The sequence below is a fragment of the Gossypium arboreum genome, chromosome 5, assembly GCF_025698485.1.
Source record: "Gossypium arboreum isolate Shixiya-1 chromosome 5, ASM2569848v2, whole genome shotgun sequence".
In the NCBI taxonomy this organism is placed as follows: Eukaryota; Viridiplantae; Streptophyta; class Magnoliopsida; order Malvales; family Malvaceae; genus Gossypium; species Gossypium arboreum.
The window spans coordinates 21,217,790-21,238,130 of record NC_069074.1 but is presented as its reverse complement, the minus strand read 5'-3'; the positions used below and the strand labels follow the sequence as shown (position 1 = coordinate 21,238,130).

General features: G+C 35.5%; 1 protein-coding gene across 1 annotated transcript; it reads left to right on the top strand.

Moving 5' to 3' along the window:
- The first annotated feature begins 15,335 nt into the window (after nucleotides 1-15,335).
- Nucleotides 15,336-17,323, top strand: LOC108469238 (uncharacterized). The gene has a single exon (XM_017770130.2). It carries the CDS (start codon nucleotides 16,018-16,020, stop codon nucleotides 17,068-17,070), a length of 1,053 nt encoding a protein of 350 aa, XP_017625619.1. The 5' UTR covers nucleotides 15,336-16,017; the 3' UTR covers nucleotides 17,071-17,323.
- Nucleotides 17,324-20,341: the final 3,018 nt, after the last annotated feature.

The following is a 20,341-nucleotide window of genomic DNA, read 5'->3' as shown; positions in this document are numbered from 1 at the left end:
GAACCCCACTAACGAAAACGGAGGTAACCGTCCTTTTTATCAACACCTTAAAGACGCCGTTTTATGACAAACTAGTGGGAAGCGCCACGAAGGACTTCGCGGATATTGTAATATCCGGTGAGCTTATAGAGAACGCCGTCAAGAGCGGTAGAATGGAAGGTCAAGAAAGTTCAAGAAGGGTAGCACCTATGAAGAAGAAAGAACCAGAAGCCCACATGGTGGGAATAGGAAGTCGTTATGCCCCTAATCCATATCCAAACCAACCCCGACCTTGAAGTTATCTACCTTCAAATTTCTATTATCCCCCTCAAACCACTTACTACCAAACACCACCTCCTTCCTACCTCGTATACGCCATGAACAACCAAAGACCCGTCACCATATTCCCACAAAACACGGTACCCACTCAAAGCCAGCCCAGAAACGAACCAAGACCAGCAAGGCCTAATCCCGAGAGACTGCAATTTACTCCTATCTTTGTGTCGTGTGGGGAATTGTACCCAAAACTTCTGGAGAAACAGCTGATTTCTCCCCATTACATGGCACCCCTTAAACCTCCATACCCAAAGTGGTATGATCCAAATGCTAGTTGTGCATACCACGCGGGGAACCGGGGGCATTCCACGGAGAATTGCCTAGCTTTTAAGAGGAGAGTTCAAGGACTCATTGTGCAGGTATCCTACGGTTCGATAGTGCCAGTAACGTAACTCGGAACCCGTTCCCTAACCATGCTGAAGGGAATGTGAGCACAGTGGGGAAAGAGGACGAATGGAAAGTCAAAAGATGTGTTTCGGAAATAAAGACGCCTCTGCAGAAAATCTGGGAGGTACTGGTTAAGAAAGGATTACTTTGTCACCCCGATAAAATTCTTGGAGAAGAAGGTCAAAGTTTTTGCAATTTTCATGGAATTGTAGGACACGACATTTAGTCGTGTGAGGAATTTAAAAGGTTGCTTCAAGACTGGATGGATAAGAAGGAGATTAAGGTCCTTAACAAGAGGGAAGAGACTAACGAAAGAGAAGTATGCACCTCTGACAACCAGTCATCACTCTCCCTTATAGCGCGGATCGACCGTTAATAATTTATTACGATGCGACGAAAGAGCCGGTGAAACCAAAAATGATAATCGAAGTACCGTCTCCTTTTTCGTACAAGGACGACAAAGTCGTACCATGGAAATATGACATCAATATCGTCACACCGGAAGATGAAAAGCTCAAAGCCATAACTGGAGATGTTGGAGAGGTAGGTCATTTTACCCGAAGTGGAAGATGTTATTCGAAAGAGGTCGAACCAGTGAAGAAGAACAGTGACTGGAAGCAAAAAGGGAAAGCAGTGATGCATGAGGCCGAAGTCGAGCAAGAAATTCCACCCGTGCAAGAAACTAAAAAGCCTGTGGATGTGGAGGAAGCACAGGAGTTCTTGAAATTTATCAAACACAGTGAATACAATGTGGTGGAACAATTGAATTAGCAACCAGCACGAATCTCGGTTTTATCTCTGCTGCTAAATTTGAAGCCACACCAGAACGCTTTGCTGAAGGTGTTGAATCAAGCTTACGTGGCAAACAATATATCCGTGGAGAAGCTGAACAGATGGGTGAACAACTTGAATACGGATAATTTCATTTCTTTTAGTGATGACGAAATACTACCCAATGGTAGAGGCTCCGTGAAAGCACTACATATTACGACGCGTTGCAATGGCTACATAATACCGAATGTGTTTATCGATAATTGGCTCGGCACTCAATGTCATGCTTTTGGCCACGCTTTCTAGAATTCCGATAAATCTGTCCTATTTAAGGCCCTGTCATTCCACGGTAAGGGCATTCGATGGGACAAGGCATGAAGTTATGGGAAAGATTGATATCCCTTTAGAAGTGGGCCCTTACATTTACAATGTCGAGTTCCAAGTCATGGACATTACACCCTCGTATAATTACCTTCTGGGAAGGCCCTAGATCCATTCTACTGGAGCAGTTCCATCCTCTCTCCATCAAAAAGTAAAGTTTATCATGGATGGTTATTTGGTCACTGTCGAGGGAGAAGAAGACATTATCGCATCTATTTTTGCTGATGCACCATATCTTGAAGTAAGCAAAGATGCAGTGGAATGTTCCTTCCGATCCCTTGAATTTGTCAATGCCACTTTTGTCGCTGAGGGAAATAGAATTTCGGTGCCAAAACTGTCAAGAAATACCAGAATGGGTGTCAAGTTGACTATAGGAAGGGGAGCTCGAGCGAGCAGAGGATTTTTAGGGAGATATCTGCAAGGAATAGTCAGGGCTCTAAAGCCAGTACACCACAAGGCTCGATACGGTTTAGGGTTCCAGCCGGACATGCGTCAAAGAAGAAAGCAGTGGAAGAAAGATCAGAAAAGAAGGATCACGAGAACATTAGGCCGAGAACTAGAATGGGAGCCCATGGAATTCCCTCATTTGTCAAGAACATTTACGTCTACGGGAATGATATACCCAGGGCAGTATAGTGCACAAAGCACAATGTTAATGATCGAAGAGGGTTTTCAGAATATCAGTATAAATGTCATTGACAAAGGAGCTGACGCGAGTAAAGACGTCTCAAAGATACGCCTTTGTCCCCCGGGTTTCATGTTGAACAATTGGACTGCCGAGGATCTTCTTGTAGTTTATAAGTCTTCAGAGTAATGCTCAAACGTTAATATTTTGTTATGTCCTTAGATATAATAGAATTCTTTTGTAAGAGCTTGCATTCGCTATTTATCATTTAAATGAATATCAATGAAGATGCATTTTGTCACAATTTTTCGCATTAGCACTAATTCCATAATCATTTCATAGCCTATCTTTCCATTTGCCTCATGCCATACCATAATATTCAGTTTGTTGGTTTCAATACTTAGATGCCCCTCTATAGTTTCCTTTTCCATTCAATTTTCAGGTGCTCAGATATCAATTGCATGAACAAACCCGTTACGAGTCCTGAAATCGATTTTGAGAAGGCTGTTTGTTTAGGAGAATTCGAAGCCGAAGAAAATGCTGAAGACTATGTCTTGTCTCCTGACTTGCTAGGAATGGTGGAATAAGAGGATAAACAGATTTTGCCTCATCAAGAATCTGTTGAAACAATAAACTTGGGAGCTGAAGAAAGGAAGCAAGAAGTGAAGATTGAGACCTCTATTTTAGGAGGCACCAGGCATAATTTGATTGCTTTGCTCCGTGAGTACAAAGATGTATTCGCATGGTCATATCAGGATATGCCAGGATTGGATGAAGATGTAGTGGTCCATAAGCTCCCATTGAAGCCAGAATGCAAACCCATTCAACAAAAGCTAAGACGGATAAGACCTGAAATGTTGTTGAAAATAAAAGAGGAAGTCAAGAAGCAATTTGATGCTGGCTTCCTACAAACATCCAAATATCCAGAGTCGGTGGCCAACATAGTTCCGGTACCAAAGAAAGATGGCAAAGTACGAATGTGCGTGGATTATCGTGACCTGAATCGAACATGTCCCAAAGATAATTTTCCCTTACCACACATTGATACGTTGGTGGATAACACAGCAAAACATTCATTGTTTTCTTTCATGGATGGATTCTCGGGGTATAATCAGATCAAAATGGCCCCTGAGGATATGGAAAAAACTACCTTCGTAACAATGTGGGGAACATTCTGCTACAAGGTGATGCCATTTGGGTTAAAGAATGCTGGGGCAACATATCAAAGGGCTATAGTGACGTTATTCCATGACATGATGTATAAAGAAATAGAGGTCTATGTCGACGATATGATTGCTAAATCCCGAGGGGAAGAAGAGCATGTAGTGAACCTGAAGAAGTTGTTCGACAGACTGAGAAAGTTCTAGCTAAAGCTCAATCCGGCCAAATGTACGTTTGGGGCTACCTCAGGAAAATTGCTTGGCTTCATTGTTAGCGAGAGAGGCATTGAAGTTGATCCAGATAAAATAAAAGCCATTCAAGAGTTGCCACCTCCGTGCACGCAAAAGAAAGTCAGAGGATTTTTAGAGAGATTAAACTACATCACCCGATTTATCGCTCAACTTACCAACCAATGCGACCCAATCTTTCGACTCCTTCGAAAACATTATCCCGGAGAATGAAACGAGAAGTGCCAAGTGGCTTTTAACAAGATAAAATAGTATTTGTCTAATCCTCCAGTGTTAGTACCACCAATGCCGGGAAGACCATTGATATTGTATTTGACTGTGTTCGAGAATTCAATGGGTTGCGTACTGGGGCAACAAGACGAGTCCGGAAAGAAAGAAAAGACGATCTACTACCTCAGCAAAAAGTTCACTGAATATGAGGCAAAGTATTCGTCCATAGAAAAATACTGTTGCGCTCTGGTTTGGGTAGCTCGGAGACTCAGACAATATATGCTGTATCATACGACATGACTAATTTCAAAGTTGGACCCAATAAAGTGCATGATGGAATCACCTGCACTCTCAAGAAGAATGACACGATGGCAGATCTTACTATCAGAATATGATATCGTCTATGTGAGCCAAAAGTCGATAAAAGGGAGCGCAATAGCTGACTTCTTAGCAACTAGAACAATGGAGGAATACGAGCCATTGAGATTTGATTTCCCATATGAAGACTTGATGTGCATTACAGAAAAATAATGTGAGTCATCAAAAGAAAATTCATGGAAGATGAGCTTTGATGGTGCATCGAATGCATTGGGGCATGGGATTGGAGCAGTCTTAGTATCACCAGAAGGAAACCATTACCCACTCACTGCCAGGCTGAACTTTTTCTGTACCAATAACATAGCAGAATATGAGGCTTGTATCATGGGACTTCGTGCAGCAATTGGACGAAACATCAAAACTTTAGAGGTATACGGAGACTCAGCCTTGGTGATATACCAAATCCGTAGAGATTGGGAAGTGAGAGATTCGAAACTGGTCAAATACAGTGATCTAGTGGCAGAGCTGATTAAAGAATCCGAAGAAATAACTTTTAATTACCTCCCACGAGAAGAAAACCAATTGGCTGATGCCCTGGCCACTTTGGCTTCAATGTTCAAAGCAAACAGAGAAACATAAATAATGCTTCTTCAAATGAGCATATATGAAGTTCTTGCACATTGTTTCAGCATTGAAAAAGAGCCAGATGATGACCATGGTTCTATGATATCTTAGAATATGTCAAGAACCAAAAGTATCCCGAACAAGCAAATGAGAATGACAAACGAACAATCAAAAGAATGGCAGCGGGATTTGTTATTGATGGGAACATCCTGTACAAAAGAGGAAAAGATCAAGTGCTCTTGAGATGCGTAGATGCTGTTGAAGCCAGAAAAATACTTGAAGATGTCCACGAGGGAATTTGTGGGACACATTCCAATGGTTTCACTATGTCCAGGAAGATTATGAGACTCGGTTACTACTGGCTGACGATGGAAAGCGACTGTATTAGTTTTGCAAGAAAATGCCATAAATGTCAAATTTATGGCGATAAGATTCATGTAGGCCCTTCGCCCCTTTATGTCATGACTTCTTCGTGGCCCTTTTCTATGTGGGGTATGGATGTTATAGGGCCAATTTCCCCAAAAGCTTCTAATGGACACCGGTTCATTTTTTTGGTTATTGATTACTTCACAAAATGGATAGAAGCTGCTTCGTTTGCCAATGTGACAAAGACTACAGTTTGCAGATTTTTGAAAAAGAAAATCATTTGTCGATATGGTTTGCCTGAGAGAATCATTTCAGATAACGCCTTGAATCTGAACAACAAGATGATGAAGGAAGTGTGTGAGCAGTTTCAAATAAAGTATCATAACTCGTCACCCTATCGCCCGAAAATAAACGGAGTTGTTGAAGCGGCCAACAAGAATATTAAGAAGATTAATGGGAAAATGATTGAGACATATAAAGATTGGCACGAGAAGCTACCATTTGCTTTGTATGCATATCGCACATCTGTACGGACATCTATGGGGGTAACTCCTTTCTCTCTGGTCTATGGAATAGAAGCTGTGCTACCTATCGAAGTTGAGATCCCCTCTTTACGAGTCTTAATGGATTCGAAACTAGAGGAGGCAGAATGGGTTCGAGCTCGATATGACCAGTTAAACCTCATCGAAAAAAAACGTTTAAAGGCAATTTGTCACGGACAGATGTACCAGAAGAGAATGATCGCAGCCCATGACAAGAAAATACGGCCAAGAGAATTCCACGAAGGAGAACTCGTGCTGAGAAAGATTCTTCCAATACAGAAGGACTTACGAGGAAAATGGGCACCAAATTGGGAATGACCATATGTCGTAAAGAAGGTATTCTCGGGCAGAGCTTTGCTTCTCATTGAGATGGATGGGAAGGAGTTACCTAATCCAGTGAATTCAGATGCTGTGAAGAAATATTATGCCTAAAAAAAAAAGGGGGGGGATCAAGGTGAAAACCCAAAAAGGGCATCTTGATTAACACAAAAGATTAGGATGAAAGCCCGAAAGGGCATTCTAATGAAGTAAACCCGGGCTTAAAGAGCAAGGCGGTTGAACGGTGGGTTAAATAAAGAAACTACAGCATTTGAAACATTTTTCAGTAGCTCGAAATCTTCTACGCAAGAAGTCATGCTAGAAAAGATTCTTGATAAGAAACATGGAAGAGTTCGTGTGTTGAATATCTAGAGCATCTGTATCCATTGAATACGATCCGTTTTCTCTTTATGACACTTTCTCATTATCATTGGTTAATTTTCTTTGTTTGCCACGTTTGGAATAAATAAATGTGAGGTATCCCTTTGTCCCTACCTGACCATTTTCATGCATCTCATTATGTCGTTTATTTTCATGATAAATAGTAAAATGACATACTCTAAACAAAAGAAATGTTAAGCATTACCTGGATAAGAACTTGATAAGTACAAGAGCCTCAACGCAAGGACAAAGTTCAACCAGGGGCAAGAAAGCGATAACTGAGAAACGCAGATTGTTCGTGAAGCCTGAGGACAGGTACAGGGCCTAAAGAGAAAGTCAAGAGCCGAAGTAATGAATACAAGTCATCGCAAAAATCATGACGAAGAAGGACATACGAAAAACATGCCTAAAGCTCATAGCATAATCATGTAGGCATAAAATCATTCAAGACAAACATGTGCATATCATGATAACGTCATGCATGACATATACAGATACTCCAGTAGAGCGAGAGGATGTGATGATAGCTGTACTAAATCAAAGGAAAAGACACCTGAGTTCCACTAGATGACAGGTTTTGGTATTTTGATGTTGTTACTTCCGTTTTCAAAATTCAGCTCATATTGCGAGAAATGAGTTGAGCCTCAAGACATGCTGAGGTATTTTCAATTTCTATTTTTCAAAAAAAAAATCAACTCATATTGCGAGAGGTGAGTTGAGCCTCGAGACACGCTGAGGTAATTTCAATTTCTGTTTTCAAAATTCAACTCATATTGCGAGAAATGAGTTGAGCCTCAAGACACGTCGAGGTATTTTCAATTTTTGTTTTCAAAAATCAACTCATATTGCGAGAGGTGAGTTGAGCCTCGGTTCACATGCTGAGGTATTTTTAATTTCTGTCTTTCAAAAAAATCAACTCATATTGCGGGAAATGAGTTGAGCCTCAAGACATGTTGAGGTATTTTCAATTTCTGTTTTCAAAATTCAACTCATATTGCGAGAAATGAGTTGAGCCTTGGGACACGTTGAGGTAATTTCAATTTCTGTTTTCAAAATTCAACTCATATTGCGAGAAATGAGTTGAGCCTCAAGACATGTTGAGGTATTTTCAATTTCTGTTTTCAAAAATCAACTCATATAGCGAGAGGTGAGTTGAGCCTCGGTTCACATGCTGAGGTATTTTCAATTTTTCTTTCAAAAAAATCAACTCATATTGCGAGAAATGAGTTGAGCCTCAAGACACGTTGAGGTATTTTCAATTTCTGTTTTCAAAATTCAACTCATATTGCGAGAAATGAGTTGAGCCTTGGGACACGTTGAGGTAATTTCAATTTCTGTTTTCAAAATTCAACTCATATTGCGAGAAATGAGTTGAGCCTCAAGACACGTTGAGGTATTTTCAATTTCTGTTTTCAAAAATCAACTCATATTGCGAGAGGTGAGTTGAGCCTCGGTTCACATGTTGAGGTATTTTCAATTTCTGTCTTTTAAAAAAATCAACACATATTCCGAGAAATGAGTTGAGCCTCAAGACACGTTGAGGTATTTTCAATTTCTGTTTTCAAAATTCAACTCATATTGTGAGAAATGAGTTGAGCCTTGGGACATGCTGAGGTAATTTCAATTTCTGTTTTCAAAATTCAACTCATATTGCGAGAAATGAGTTAAGCCTCAAGACACGTTGAGGTATTTTCAATTTCTGTTTTCAAAAAATCAACTCATATTGCGAGAGGTGAGTTGAGCCTCGGTTCACATGCTGAGGTATTTTCAATTTCTATCTTTCAAAAAAATCAGCTCATATTGCGATAAATGAGTTGATCCTCAAGACACGTTGAGGTAATTTCAATTTCTGTTTTCAAAACTCAACTCATATTACGAGAAATGAGTTGAGCCTCAAGACACGTTGAGGTAATTTCAATTTCTGTTTTCAAAATTCAACTCATATTGAGAGAAATGAGTTGAGCCTCAAGACATGCTGAGGTATTTTCAATTTCTATTTTTCAAAAAAAAAATCAACTCATATTGCGAGAGGTGAGTTGAGCCTCAAGACGCTGAGGTATTTTCAATTTTCGTTTGTCAATTTATTTTTCAAAAATCCAACTCATATTGCGAGAGGTGAGTTGAGCCTCGGCTCACATGCTGAGTATTTTCAATTTCTGTTTTTCAATTTCTATTCGTCAAAATCAACTCATATTGCGAGAGGTGAGTTGAGCCTCGGGACACGCTGAGGTATTTTCAAATTCTATTTTTATCAAAAAAATCAACTCACATTGCGAGAGGTGAGTTGAGCCTCAGGACACGTTGAGGTATTTTCAATTTCTGCTTTTCAATTTCTACTTTTCAAAAGAATCAACTCATATTGCGAGAGGTGAGTTGAACCTCGGGTCACACGCTGAGGCGTTTTCAATTTCTGCTTTTAAAAAATCAACTCACATTGCGAGAGGTGAGTTGAGCCTCGGGACACGCTGAGGTATTTTCAATTTCTGCTTTTCAATTTCTACTTTTCAAAAGAATCAACTCATATTGCGAGAGGTGAGTTGAGCCTCGGGTCACACGCTGAGGCGTTTTCAATTTCTGCTTTTCAAAAATCAACTCATATTGCGAGAGGTGAGTTGAGTCTCGGGCCACACGCTGAGGTCTTTTCAAATTCTGTTTTTAATTTCTGCTTTTCAATTTCTATTTTTTCAATTTATATTTTTCAAAAATCAACTCATATTGCGAGAGGTGAGTTGAGCCTCGGCTCACATGCTGAGGTATTTTCAATTTCTACTTTTCAATTTATATTTTTCAAAAAATCAACTCATATTGCGAGAGGTGAGTTGAGCCTCGGCTCACATGCTGAGGTATTTTCAATTTCCGTTTTTCAATTTCTGTTCGTCAAAATCAACTCATATTGCGAGAGGTGAGTTGAGCCTCAGGACACGCTAAGGTAATTTTAATTTCTGTTTATAATTTTCAAAAAATCAACTCATATTGCGAGAGGTGAGTTGAGCCTCGGGGCACGCTGAGGTATTTTCAATTTCTGCTTTTCAATTTATATTTTTCAAAAAAATCAACTCATATTGCGAGAGGTGAGTTGAGCCTCGGCTCACATGCTGAAGTATTTTCAATTTCTATTTGTCAAAATCAACTCATATTGCGAGAGGTGAGTTGAGCCTCAGGACACGCTGAGGTATTTTCAATTTCTGCTTTTCAATTTCTGTTTTTCAATTTCTGCTTTTCAAAAATCAACTCATATTGCGAGAGGTGAGTTGAGCCTCATGACACGCTGAGGTATTTTCAATTTTTGTTTTTCAATCTATATTTTTCAAAAATCAACTCATATTGCGAGAAGTGAGTTGAGCCTTGGCTCACCTGCTGAGCTATTTTCAATTTCTATTTTTAATGTTTAGTTTTAAAGAGTCAATTCATATCGCGAGAAATGAGTTGAGCTCAGGATCACATGCTGAGTAAAGAATAAAGATTGGAGCTGATTGAAGACACCAAATTTTATATCCCTGAAGTTACAGTAAAGCTAATTGAAGTTGCAGTGGAGCTGATCGAGGATATCAGATCTTGCCTTTCTAAAAGTTGCAGAAGAGAAGACCGCAAACCTTATCTGACTAAAGCGATGGAAGAGCAGATTGAACCTGTAGATCTTATCTTTTTGAAGTTACATTGGAGTAGATCGAAGCTACCAGGCATATATCAGAAGATGTAGTGGATTGAATCAAAACAACAAGATACAATGGATTGGAAAAAGACTATCTGAACAAGAGGAGTACTAATGAAGTCAAGACTCGGCAAAACGGGGCAAAATTGGCCTTTCATTATGTCTTTGCTCTATTCCCGTTACACGATAATGAGCAAAGAGGGGCAGCTGTTGCAAGCCAATTTTGGCCTACCACAAATTAAACCCATTTACAACAAGAAAAAAAACAAAACCCATCTAAATTAACCCACACTTAGGCCCACATTTAACCCTAGCCCTAACCCCCCCAAAAAAAATTAAGAAACCCTAGCCACCTAGCCACTTTCCCACTTGTCTTAATTTCCTCCCATTTTTTATATCCATTGTCTGCCACTTGCTCCTCCACTTGCTCCATCTTGCAAAAAGAAAAGATAGCAAATAATAAAAAATATTGTAACAAGGCTATAAAAGCCATCATAAAGCCAAATGTAAAAAGGAAGTTTTTTGGGGGAAGAAAGTTATTGTAAAGGATTTTTTGGAGAGGTTTCTTTTGAGAGTAATTAAGGAGAAGAGTTATTGTAAAGGCTAATTTTTGGAGAAGCTAGTTTTTTTTTGGAGATTAATCAAAGATCAAAGCAAGAGAGGTTTCTTTGTCTATTCTCGTTTTAAGTTCTTTGTTTGCTTATTGTTTTCCTTTCAATCTTATTTTGTTTCTTTCATACGAAAGTAAAAAAATAAAAGGAGGAAGCTTACCTATTTTTACCGGAAAAGTTTTTTGAGGTCTGTCAGCGTGACGATGGCGCCGATGTGTGGCCATGGTCAATTTTATGGTCGGAAATCACCCACCCTCTCTCTCTCTCTCCTTTTTGTTATTATTATATTTCTTAATATTATATTATATATATTCTTTTAATATATTAGGTATATTCTAAATTCTATATTACGTATATATATTTTCTATACTATTTTATGTATATATCTTTAATACTATATTATTTATATATATATATTTTTTCTACATGTTATCTTATGTATATATTTTAACTATATTATGTATGTATTTTTAACACTATATTATGTACATATATAAATATTATGTTATATACATATATGTAATATGCTTTTTAATACCATATTTTGTACGTATTATTATTATATCTATTTTTATCCCTATTATATTTATTGTTAATACTAGTACATATATTTTATTATATGAGTATATATATACTTTTATATATAGTATTATTTTCATACATTATCATATTTATTATTATACCTATTATTTTCACTATTATCACTTATTATTTTATTTCAATATTATTATATATATTCATATATGTTATGTACATATTTTTTTATATCCATTTTATACATATGTATATATTATATATATCTTAACATTACTAGTTATATTTTCACTATTTTATGTATATACTTCAAACACTATATATAGTATATTTCTAACACTATTATTATTTATAAATATATATATATTTTACGTACATACTCTTAATATCTTTATTATGTATATATTCGTTATTTTTATTTCACATTGGATACTATTATTACGTTTAATATATCGCATGCATTGTTATTGTTTTAATATTGTTGTCATATTTATTATTTGTTTCAATGTATTTCCAACTCGTTTATTTTTGTCTCCCGCCTATTTTATATCATTCTGTTGTTCATTACTTTAAAGATTTTTATTCATGTTTTTACTAATTTCAATAAATAAGGCAATGTCTCGCATTTTGGAACATCGAAGAATTGTGCCCTAACTTACGGGGTTTCGGTTCTCTTGTTGGTTCTAAATAGCTAAATATCCTTTTGAGTTTTGAAATGCACGGATTTCCAATTTAAATTAAAAGACGACCTTGTGCTCGGGAATTCATGGTATTGTGTCCTAACTTACAGGATGTGATACTCCGATATCTCGAGATAAGGAAATCTTTAAACAAATCGATTTAAGCTAATTCAAGAATTTTAAAATCAGTATTAATAGAAAAGATCGTATTTCAAGTCCCTTCCGGATTTTTAATTTTCGACATTAAGACACTAACTAATCAATTCGGTACCAATTTTTTGAGCGTGTCGAGGGTGCTAATCCTTCCTCGCACGTAACCGACTCCCGAACTCATTCTCTCAAGTTTCGTAGACCAAAGGCCCTATTTTAGTAAACTAAAATTGATTTATTAAAACAAAGGTGATCCGATCACACCTGATAAAAGATTGGTGGCGACTCCCGTTTTAATTTTCACTTTCAAACAAAGTCGATCTCCGTATTCAAAAGAATGGTTTCGACAACTATAACAACCCACTATTTTTATTTAGCTGTTCTAAAAAATATTTAATAATATCGTTACAAGACTTCGAAGAAGCAATCATGAATTTCTAAGATTAATTTCTATGAAAAAAAATATATAAAAGGTAAAAGTATTATAGAGGTCTTTATATGAGGAGTTAAATTGCATTGTACCCCTCTATTAAAAAATAAGCAAATTAGTCACTGTACATTAGATTAATGAGCAAACAGTTAAAAATTACATCTATTTTTACTATTAAAAATGGTTCATTGTGTCAGCATGAGGTACATGTTACACGCCTTGTGTAACTGTTTGGTTATTCTGTCAACTACACTAATTTTTAATAGTAAAAATAGATAAAAATTTTAACAGAAATAATTAGTTAATTTTTTAATTTAATGTATAAGAACTAATTTGTCCATTTTTAAAAATATATATAATATAATTTAACTTATAATACAAAACCCTCTATAGCATTTTTTTACTGCTGACATAAAAAAAAATAGGAAAACAATTGTGGGACTTGCACGCTGTTTATAAAAGGATGATTTGTTTAACTAGACAGAGGTTGGGACATTGATTCAGAAGTTATGATTATTAGAGTGAAGCAGCTTTCCTCTGAAGTCTGAACCTTAAACCATGAGTTTTTCACTGAATTTACCCCACATTTTCTCTTCAACCCCGTCATCCTTTCTACCCACATTCTGTCCCTTTGGTTTTCTTTTAGCAGGCAATGATAATCGGTGGAAATTTGTAAAAGACGAATGTACCTTCATTGAATTTATTAGTTTTAGCATCAAACATGTTTCTCCAATTCAACTGTTTTTAAACAAAGTAGGAAAAAAAACTCATATGCATGAATCGAAAGTATGACAGATCCTTGTAGAAACTTTCCCATACTTGAAGATTAGCTTGGGAGTTATTTGTTGAGATTTTTTTTTTTTTTTGGGGGGCTGTTGATGACGGAATTACGAAATTATGTGACAAAAAGTTAAAAGATTGATATCCAAAAAATAGGATATGGAAATTTGGTGCTTTTAATACTTCAATGGTTATATTTCGAAAGATGTAAGTTGGACAAGTAGTTGAAGGTAATGGTTTTAAATGTATAAACCCACCAAATGTCCGTAGTAATCCAGAGGCTCTAAGATTAAAATGATTGCTTCTGAGCCGTCTTCACACCTTGAGAATCATATGGTTTGCATTATGAAAGAGCAGCCACTTTCTTTAAAGCACATATTATATAAATTAGTTCAAAAGCACTTGATGGGAATAAAGCTACGTGTTCATTAAACCAAAAAAATGCACATCCTCCCGTAGGGTGGCTAATCAACTAACTTTTTTTTTAAAGTAATAATAATTGGTACAACTTTCATATATCTACTGTGTTTAAATTCATATCTTCTTAGTTATTAAAAACAAAACTAGTAAGAGTTAAAAGAAAAATAAGGTGGAAATGGGTGTTAACATAGCAATTTCTTTTGTAGCCTTTAAATATGAACGCCATTACACCAAATCTTTAGCTTTTGCTCTCCCTTTCAGTTACGAATCTATACATTATGTCACGAACCTGTTTATTAGCCTGCACCTAATTTCTCCCCACTTTTTGACAAAAAATGCTCTTGTTGGCTACTGCCCAATGGTAACGCCAGTTGTTCTTACGCAATTTAAGATTTTCTTTTTCGTGGTGCCCAGTTAATATTCACTAATAAACTCAATACAATGGAAAACACACTTGCAACTGGGTTTTAATCTCAACTGTAAAACATAATCGGATGTCTGGTCATGAAAAACAATGAGTGTTTGTATATGATAGTTGAGGAAGGAATCTAGTTGTTATGACAGGGCTAGATATGCATGCACCACCACCACCACAAATACAATGAAATGGTAGCTTAGCTAGCTTCTTTTTTAAAACTCAGCCCTTCTTTGCATGGTCTATCATTTCCTCCAAAGCCCTACATGTCTATATAGAAAATGAAGAAGAGAATTTTCAAAGTTGTGTGGTTCCAATTCATTGATTGTAGTCGCATAACTTTAGGCTTTGTTAGGCTTTGCTTGCTCGGCCCGCTAGCTTTTCGACCCTACCTTTTATATTATAAAAAGAAAAAGAGTGAAAATCTGATGAGGCTACCCATCTTAGGAAGCTTTGGGTATCAGTTTGGTAAAAATCCCTTCGAATCTGCATTATTCTTCTTCTTCTTTTCATCATTTCAAAGCATTACCAAAAGCTTCTTTTTTTTTTTTTACATTTTTTTATCAAGTAGTTGATCAAAAGCTTACATATAAATCGTAGAGTTAAAAAGTAAAGGAAAAGAAGTAACTGTTAATCTTTAGGTTACCATTAGAATATCTCATCACATTTGGCAAGTTCAGAAACAAGTGATTAATTCTGAAAAAACATGATGTAAACACATAAACTATAGCTAATAATTAAGAAGTGAAGTTTGGAAGAAAAATGGTTCCTTAGTTTACCCCCCACTAATCTCTCTCTCTCTCTCTAATGATGATAATGATAACTATAAATCATAAAGAAGGGGGAGTTTAGAGTATTTTACTATGCTTCTCTTCCATCGTGGAAAGTCGTAAACAAAAAGCAAAAGAAAGAGAGTGTAATTAATTGTAAGGCAATGCAAAGGTGATAGTTGGCTGGGGGGGCCATTCTTTTCCCCGTGCTCTCAAGTACTGCACCATTACTCATTATACCTTCCCTAACCCTTTTTCCTTTAACCTCTGTTTTCACTCTCCTTAATTACTTTCGGCTACGCTTTTATCTCCTTAAAACAGGCTCCACTCTTTGTTTTTATCTGCCGAGAATATTAGCACTAGTTGAAGTCTCGTAAAAGACTATGGAATCAGATCAATATAAACTTTTGATGGTGGTGGCACATATGTTTCTATGGGCACTATGCGGGTTGGAATAAATGGCATGGGCTCACAACTTGAGGGTATGATTTGATCATGAAACAAAGCTCCTGGGCTTTAACTTTTCTTTCTTTTTCCTTTTGATTTTTTAATGTGTTTGGAAGGGGAAAAAAAAAGCAAAGGTCTAGAATGAAAGAAGCTCACTTGTGAGCTGTGAAACCCAATTTTCAAAGAGAGCAAACACGAGAAAAATTTAACATAAAAACAGGTTGTTGCAGTGGTAAAGAAGTACAAATAATAAAAAAAGGCAATTGAAAAGCAAAGAAAGTTGTCCAACTTCTCCCTCCTTTTCTTTTAAAAACATCCCAAGTCCAACCACACCTCATATACATTTTTTTTTTGAACCAAAAAATAAAAATATTCATAAGTGCTCGTTCTCCAACATCTAAAAAAAAAGAAACAACTGAACTGGAACTGAAACCAAGTGAAGAGCACGCACATAAGAGGAGAAACCAAGGACAAAGTTGGCATGAAAGGAAGAGAAACCAAAGGAGCCCCTTCAGCAGATTTGCTAGTATGTTTCCCATCTCGAGCCCATCTCACACTAATGCCGCCAAAGCCCATTTGTAGTCCTGCAAGGTCATCAGAACCCAATAAGCGCCACCACCACCACCACCACCACCACCACCACCACCACCACCACCGTCTCCTTAAGAAATCAAGCACCAGAAAAGGTTGTGGAGCTGGCGGCCAAGCTAGCCCTCTCCTATGGGCTAAAAACAAGCAAATGGGATCCGAGATCACGGAACCAACCTCCCCGAAAGTCACATGCGCCGGACAGATCAAAGTCAGGTCTAAGACAAGCTCGTGCAAAAGTTGGCAATCAGTGATGGAAGAGATCGAAAGAATTCACAACTGCAGGAAACAAAAAAAGAGACTAAGTTGGGTGGACTCACTCGGTTTCAAAAAAGAAGTCATGCAGTTCTTAACGTGCTTGCGCGCCATTCGTTTCGATTTTCGATGTTTCGGGTCTTTTCCTCAATCTGACATCACCACTGACGATGAGGATGAAGATGAAGATGAAGATGAAGATGAAGATGAAGAACCCCAAGAAAACCACAATTACGTACAAGGCAATGAGACATCAAGAACCGTCTTTTCCAAATGGTTCATGGTCCTGCAGGAGAATCAAAACAACGGGCTTTACAAAGAAGAAAGCAAAGAACAAGAGAGCTCCCTCGATCATGTTGATGATCAAGCTGCTGCAGTCCCACCTGCAAATGCTCTCTTGCTTATGCGTTGTCGATCCGCTCCTGCTAAGAGCTGGTTAGAAGAAGCTAACAGGGTGGAAGAGGTCGAGGAAGATCAAGGAGACAAACAAGAGTGCAAGAGGAAAGACGAGGAAAAAAGAAAAAATTTGAGGTCTTTAATGGAAGAAGAAAACAGGAAGGCGAAAGAGAGCTTAGTAGTGATGAAATACGACCCTGATTTCTACGAAATTTCATCTGATATAGCCCAAGAGACATGGCTTGTTGGTGGAATGAAAGATCATTTATCCCGAAGCCGAAGTTGGAAGAGATGATTATATTAATTATTATCCCTGGTGACTATTCTGTTTTCTTCATAGTTTCACTTTATAAATACTTATTTGTGCTTTATTTTTGATCCCTTTCATCTGAGAACTGAAAATTCTAAGCCACCTTATAGCTTTACTTTTGGAATTTTGATATGTTTTCATTGTTGTGTATGATTTGAAAGTTTTATGTATTTAATTTGTGCCACAAAATTTGTACAGCTTTCCTTTCTCTTTCAATTGGAAAAAGATTTTGCTGCTATTATATGCTATGCCATATAAATTCATAAGTTATGTGTTATTTTTATTTGCATGTAATGAATTTATTGTCAAACCTTTTACTAAAAATTTGATAAAGACAATTGCACTACTTATCAATTAATAGTATAGTTAAGGTAAGCAATGAAATCATTTCCATCCAGACTTAAAAGTACTAGTAATTATTGTTTTTCTATTATTCGAATGATCATTTAAAACTAAAATTAATTAAATTAATTAACTACGAATACGACAAAGAACTATTTAAGAAATTTGATTAACAATCAAGAAGCAAAACAATACCTAGTAAAAAATCCACTTAGATTTCATCTGTCGCAAATTCTCACTTAGTATCTTGATCCATAAAATTCCTAAATTATGCTAATAACTCTCTTCAGGAAGAATAAGAGTAACTAACTCTAGGTTGATTAATTAACTTGATCTATGGATTCTCATATTATATTTGACTCTAATCCAGTAGATTTATGTCATTATATTTTTAGGATTGCATGCAACTTCACTCAATTACACTAGATCTACTCTTAAACAAGGTTTATTCCTCCTCTTATTTAAGCACATCAAACATGGATCAATAGTTTAGAAATATTAAACCCATAATTAAGCAGACATAATTAAAAACAAGATCTAATTATTTATTGCGTAAAATAAAAATCAAAAGACAAAATTCATCATAGGGTTCATCTCCATAAGTATTTAGAAAATTAGTTTATGCTTACAAATGAAAACATCCAAAATACAGTATAACCACAAAAACAAAGAAACTCAATAATACCCAAAGAAATCAAAAGGAAATCTTCAATCTTGATGGAAATCTTCTTTAGAATCGACTTCAATGGTGTTTTTCGAGTTGTTTTCTTAAGTATTCTATGACGACTCACTTCTATCTTCTTATTTTTGCAATATATAGGTCTTAGAATGTCCAAAAACCCCTTGAAAATTGCGTTTTTCTGTTGTTTGGAGTGCAATTCGCGAAATCGATATGACTTGCCACATGGTCGTCTGGCAGCTTGTGTGGCTCACGCGACCGTGTGTCCAGAACGTGTGGAATGGTCTAGCCCATGTGGCTCCTGTAACTCGCTCCGATTTTTTGGTTTTCGCTCGTTTTTTGTTCCTTTTGCTCTCAAATGCTCTCCTAAGTATAAAAACATGAATTTAAAGGATTATGAGCATAAAATTCACCATTAACATCAAATAATCACCCAAAAAACGCATTAAGAATGAGATTAAAATATGTTACTTTTAGTACCTATCATAAAAAAAATATGAAACATACATGTTTATATGTTTGATCAAAATCATGTTTAAGGTTATTCATTCATTAATCATTTGGTCATGTTTGATTAAAATCATGTTTAAGGTTATTCATTCATTAATCATTTGGTCAAGCAACCTTAATTCTTTAAGTGGTGATAGACGATGTCAATTTGAAATTAATTACCAAACAATACGAGCTTGAAAGTAGAATTTCATGCTAGAAAAATCAGAATCTTTTGACTCATAGTTAACTATTTATTTCACTCAATTGGTATTGTAAAAAGGAGGAAAAGAAAGAAATAAACAAGCTCTACACTACTTTGATCCTATATTTATACAATTTTTTTACTTCAACTGGTTGCTAATTTGGTCTACAAAATGAAATTAATCAATTGTAATTTCACATGCGATTGTCTTTACCATGAATATCTAACACATAATTTATGAAAATTTTACTCTAAAGTTTGATCCACAACACATCTTTTAGTTTATCTATTAATATATTAGTGTTATGAGAAATTAATGAGGGCTTCAAGGCATATATCAATGTTACCTTTTTTTTAAGGTTCAACTAGTCCCTGTTTATATTATGGTGTGGAGAAGAGTTATTGGCAAATGAACTTCGAGGATACAATGAAATTCAATGACCATCTACGTTTTGCACTGATGGTGGGAGAATTAAAAGAAACTTAATTTCTATTTTTTTTTTTGTCATACAAATGAATTTTCACTAGGAGATCTCATGTTTCTTCATATGAACATAATTACCCAAATAGATAGGCATATCTTTAGCAATACATAATTACTCAATAGATGTCTACTTGAATAATTATGACTATTTGTTAATAATCAAGTGACATAACTTTTTGTTACTTGTAACTTTTTATTTGAAACTATTGGAACACTATATATATTTTGAAAATGTTCCAACAATATATATAAATAAAAGTATGAGTTTAGAAAAACTTTTAAATTGACAACTCTTTATTATTAATTATATTACTAAATTAATATTATTAGAATAATAGTTTATTTGTATTATCGGTGATAATAATAAAAGTAACATTAATTAATATGATTGTATATTAATTTTAGAATTAATTAATTTGATCATATCTTTTAAAAGTTTTAACTCAAAAATAACATAATATATTATTAATTAATAAAATCGTAAATCTATAAATAATTAAATATAATTGCATAATTAAAATTAATAAAATTAAAGTTTTTAATTAAATATTCCAATTAAATAAATATATTTTTATGTATAAGTATAATTTTATGTTAAATACAATAATAATTAATAATTAATAATTTTAAAATCAATTTTAATTAATTAGAATTAAATATGTGAGGTTAATATTATGCATATAAAAGGATAATGTTAATATATTGGTAATATAATTTTTTCTTTTAGTATTGGTATTCTAATCTAAAATATATAAATTTATTTATTCTTTATTTATATGACAAAATCAAAAGAAAATAAATATATATTTTAATTAATTTTTTTGAAGAGAAACGACTAGATCTTGTATTTATATAAAAAAGATGTAACACCCTTAACCCGTATCCGCTGCCAGAACAGGGTTTCGGAGCATTACTACCATTTGCAGATCACTTAAAAAAATTAAAATACTTACCGATTCAATGCATCATATAAAATAAATATATTACCATTCAATCAACAGTTTGACACTTGTATAAGCATCAAACAACAACATTGTTAGTATACTTGCACATATCT

Excerpts from the sequence above, each read along its gene's own strand:
- LOC108469238 (XM_017770130.2), top strand. The coding sequence starts at position 16,018 with ATGAAAGGAAGAGAAACCAAAGGAGCCCCTTCAGCAGATTTGCTAGTA.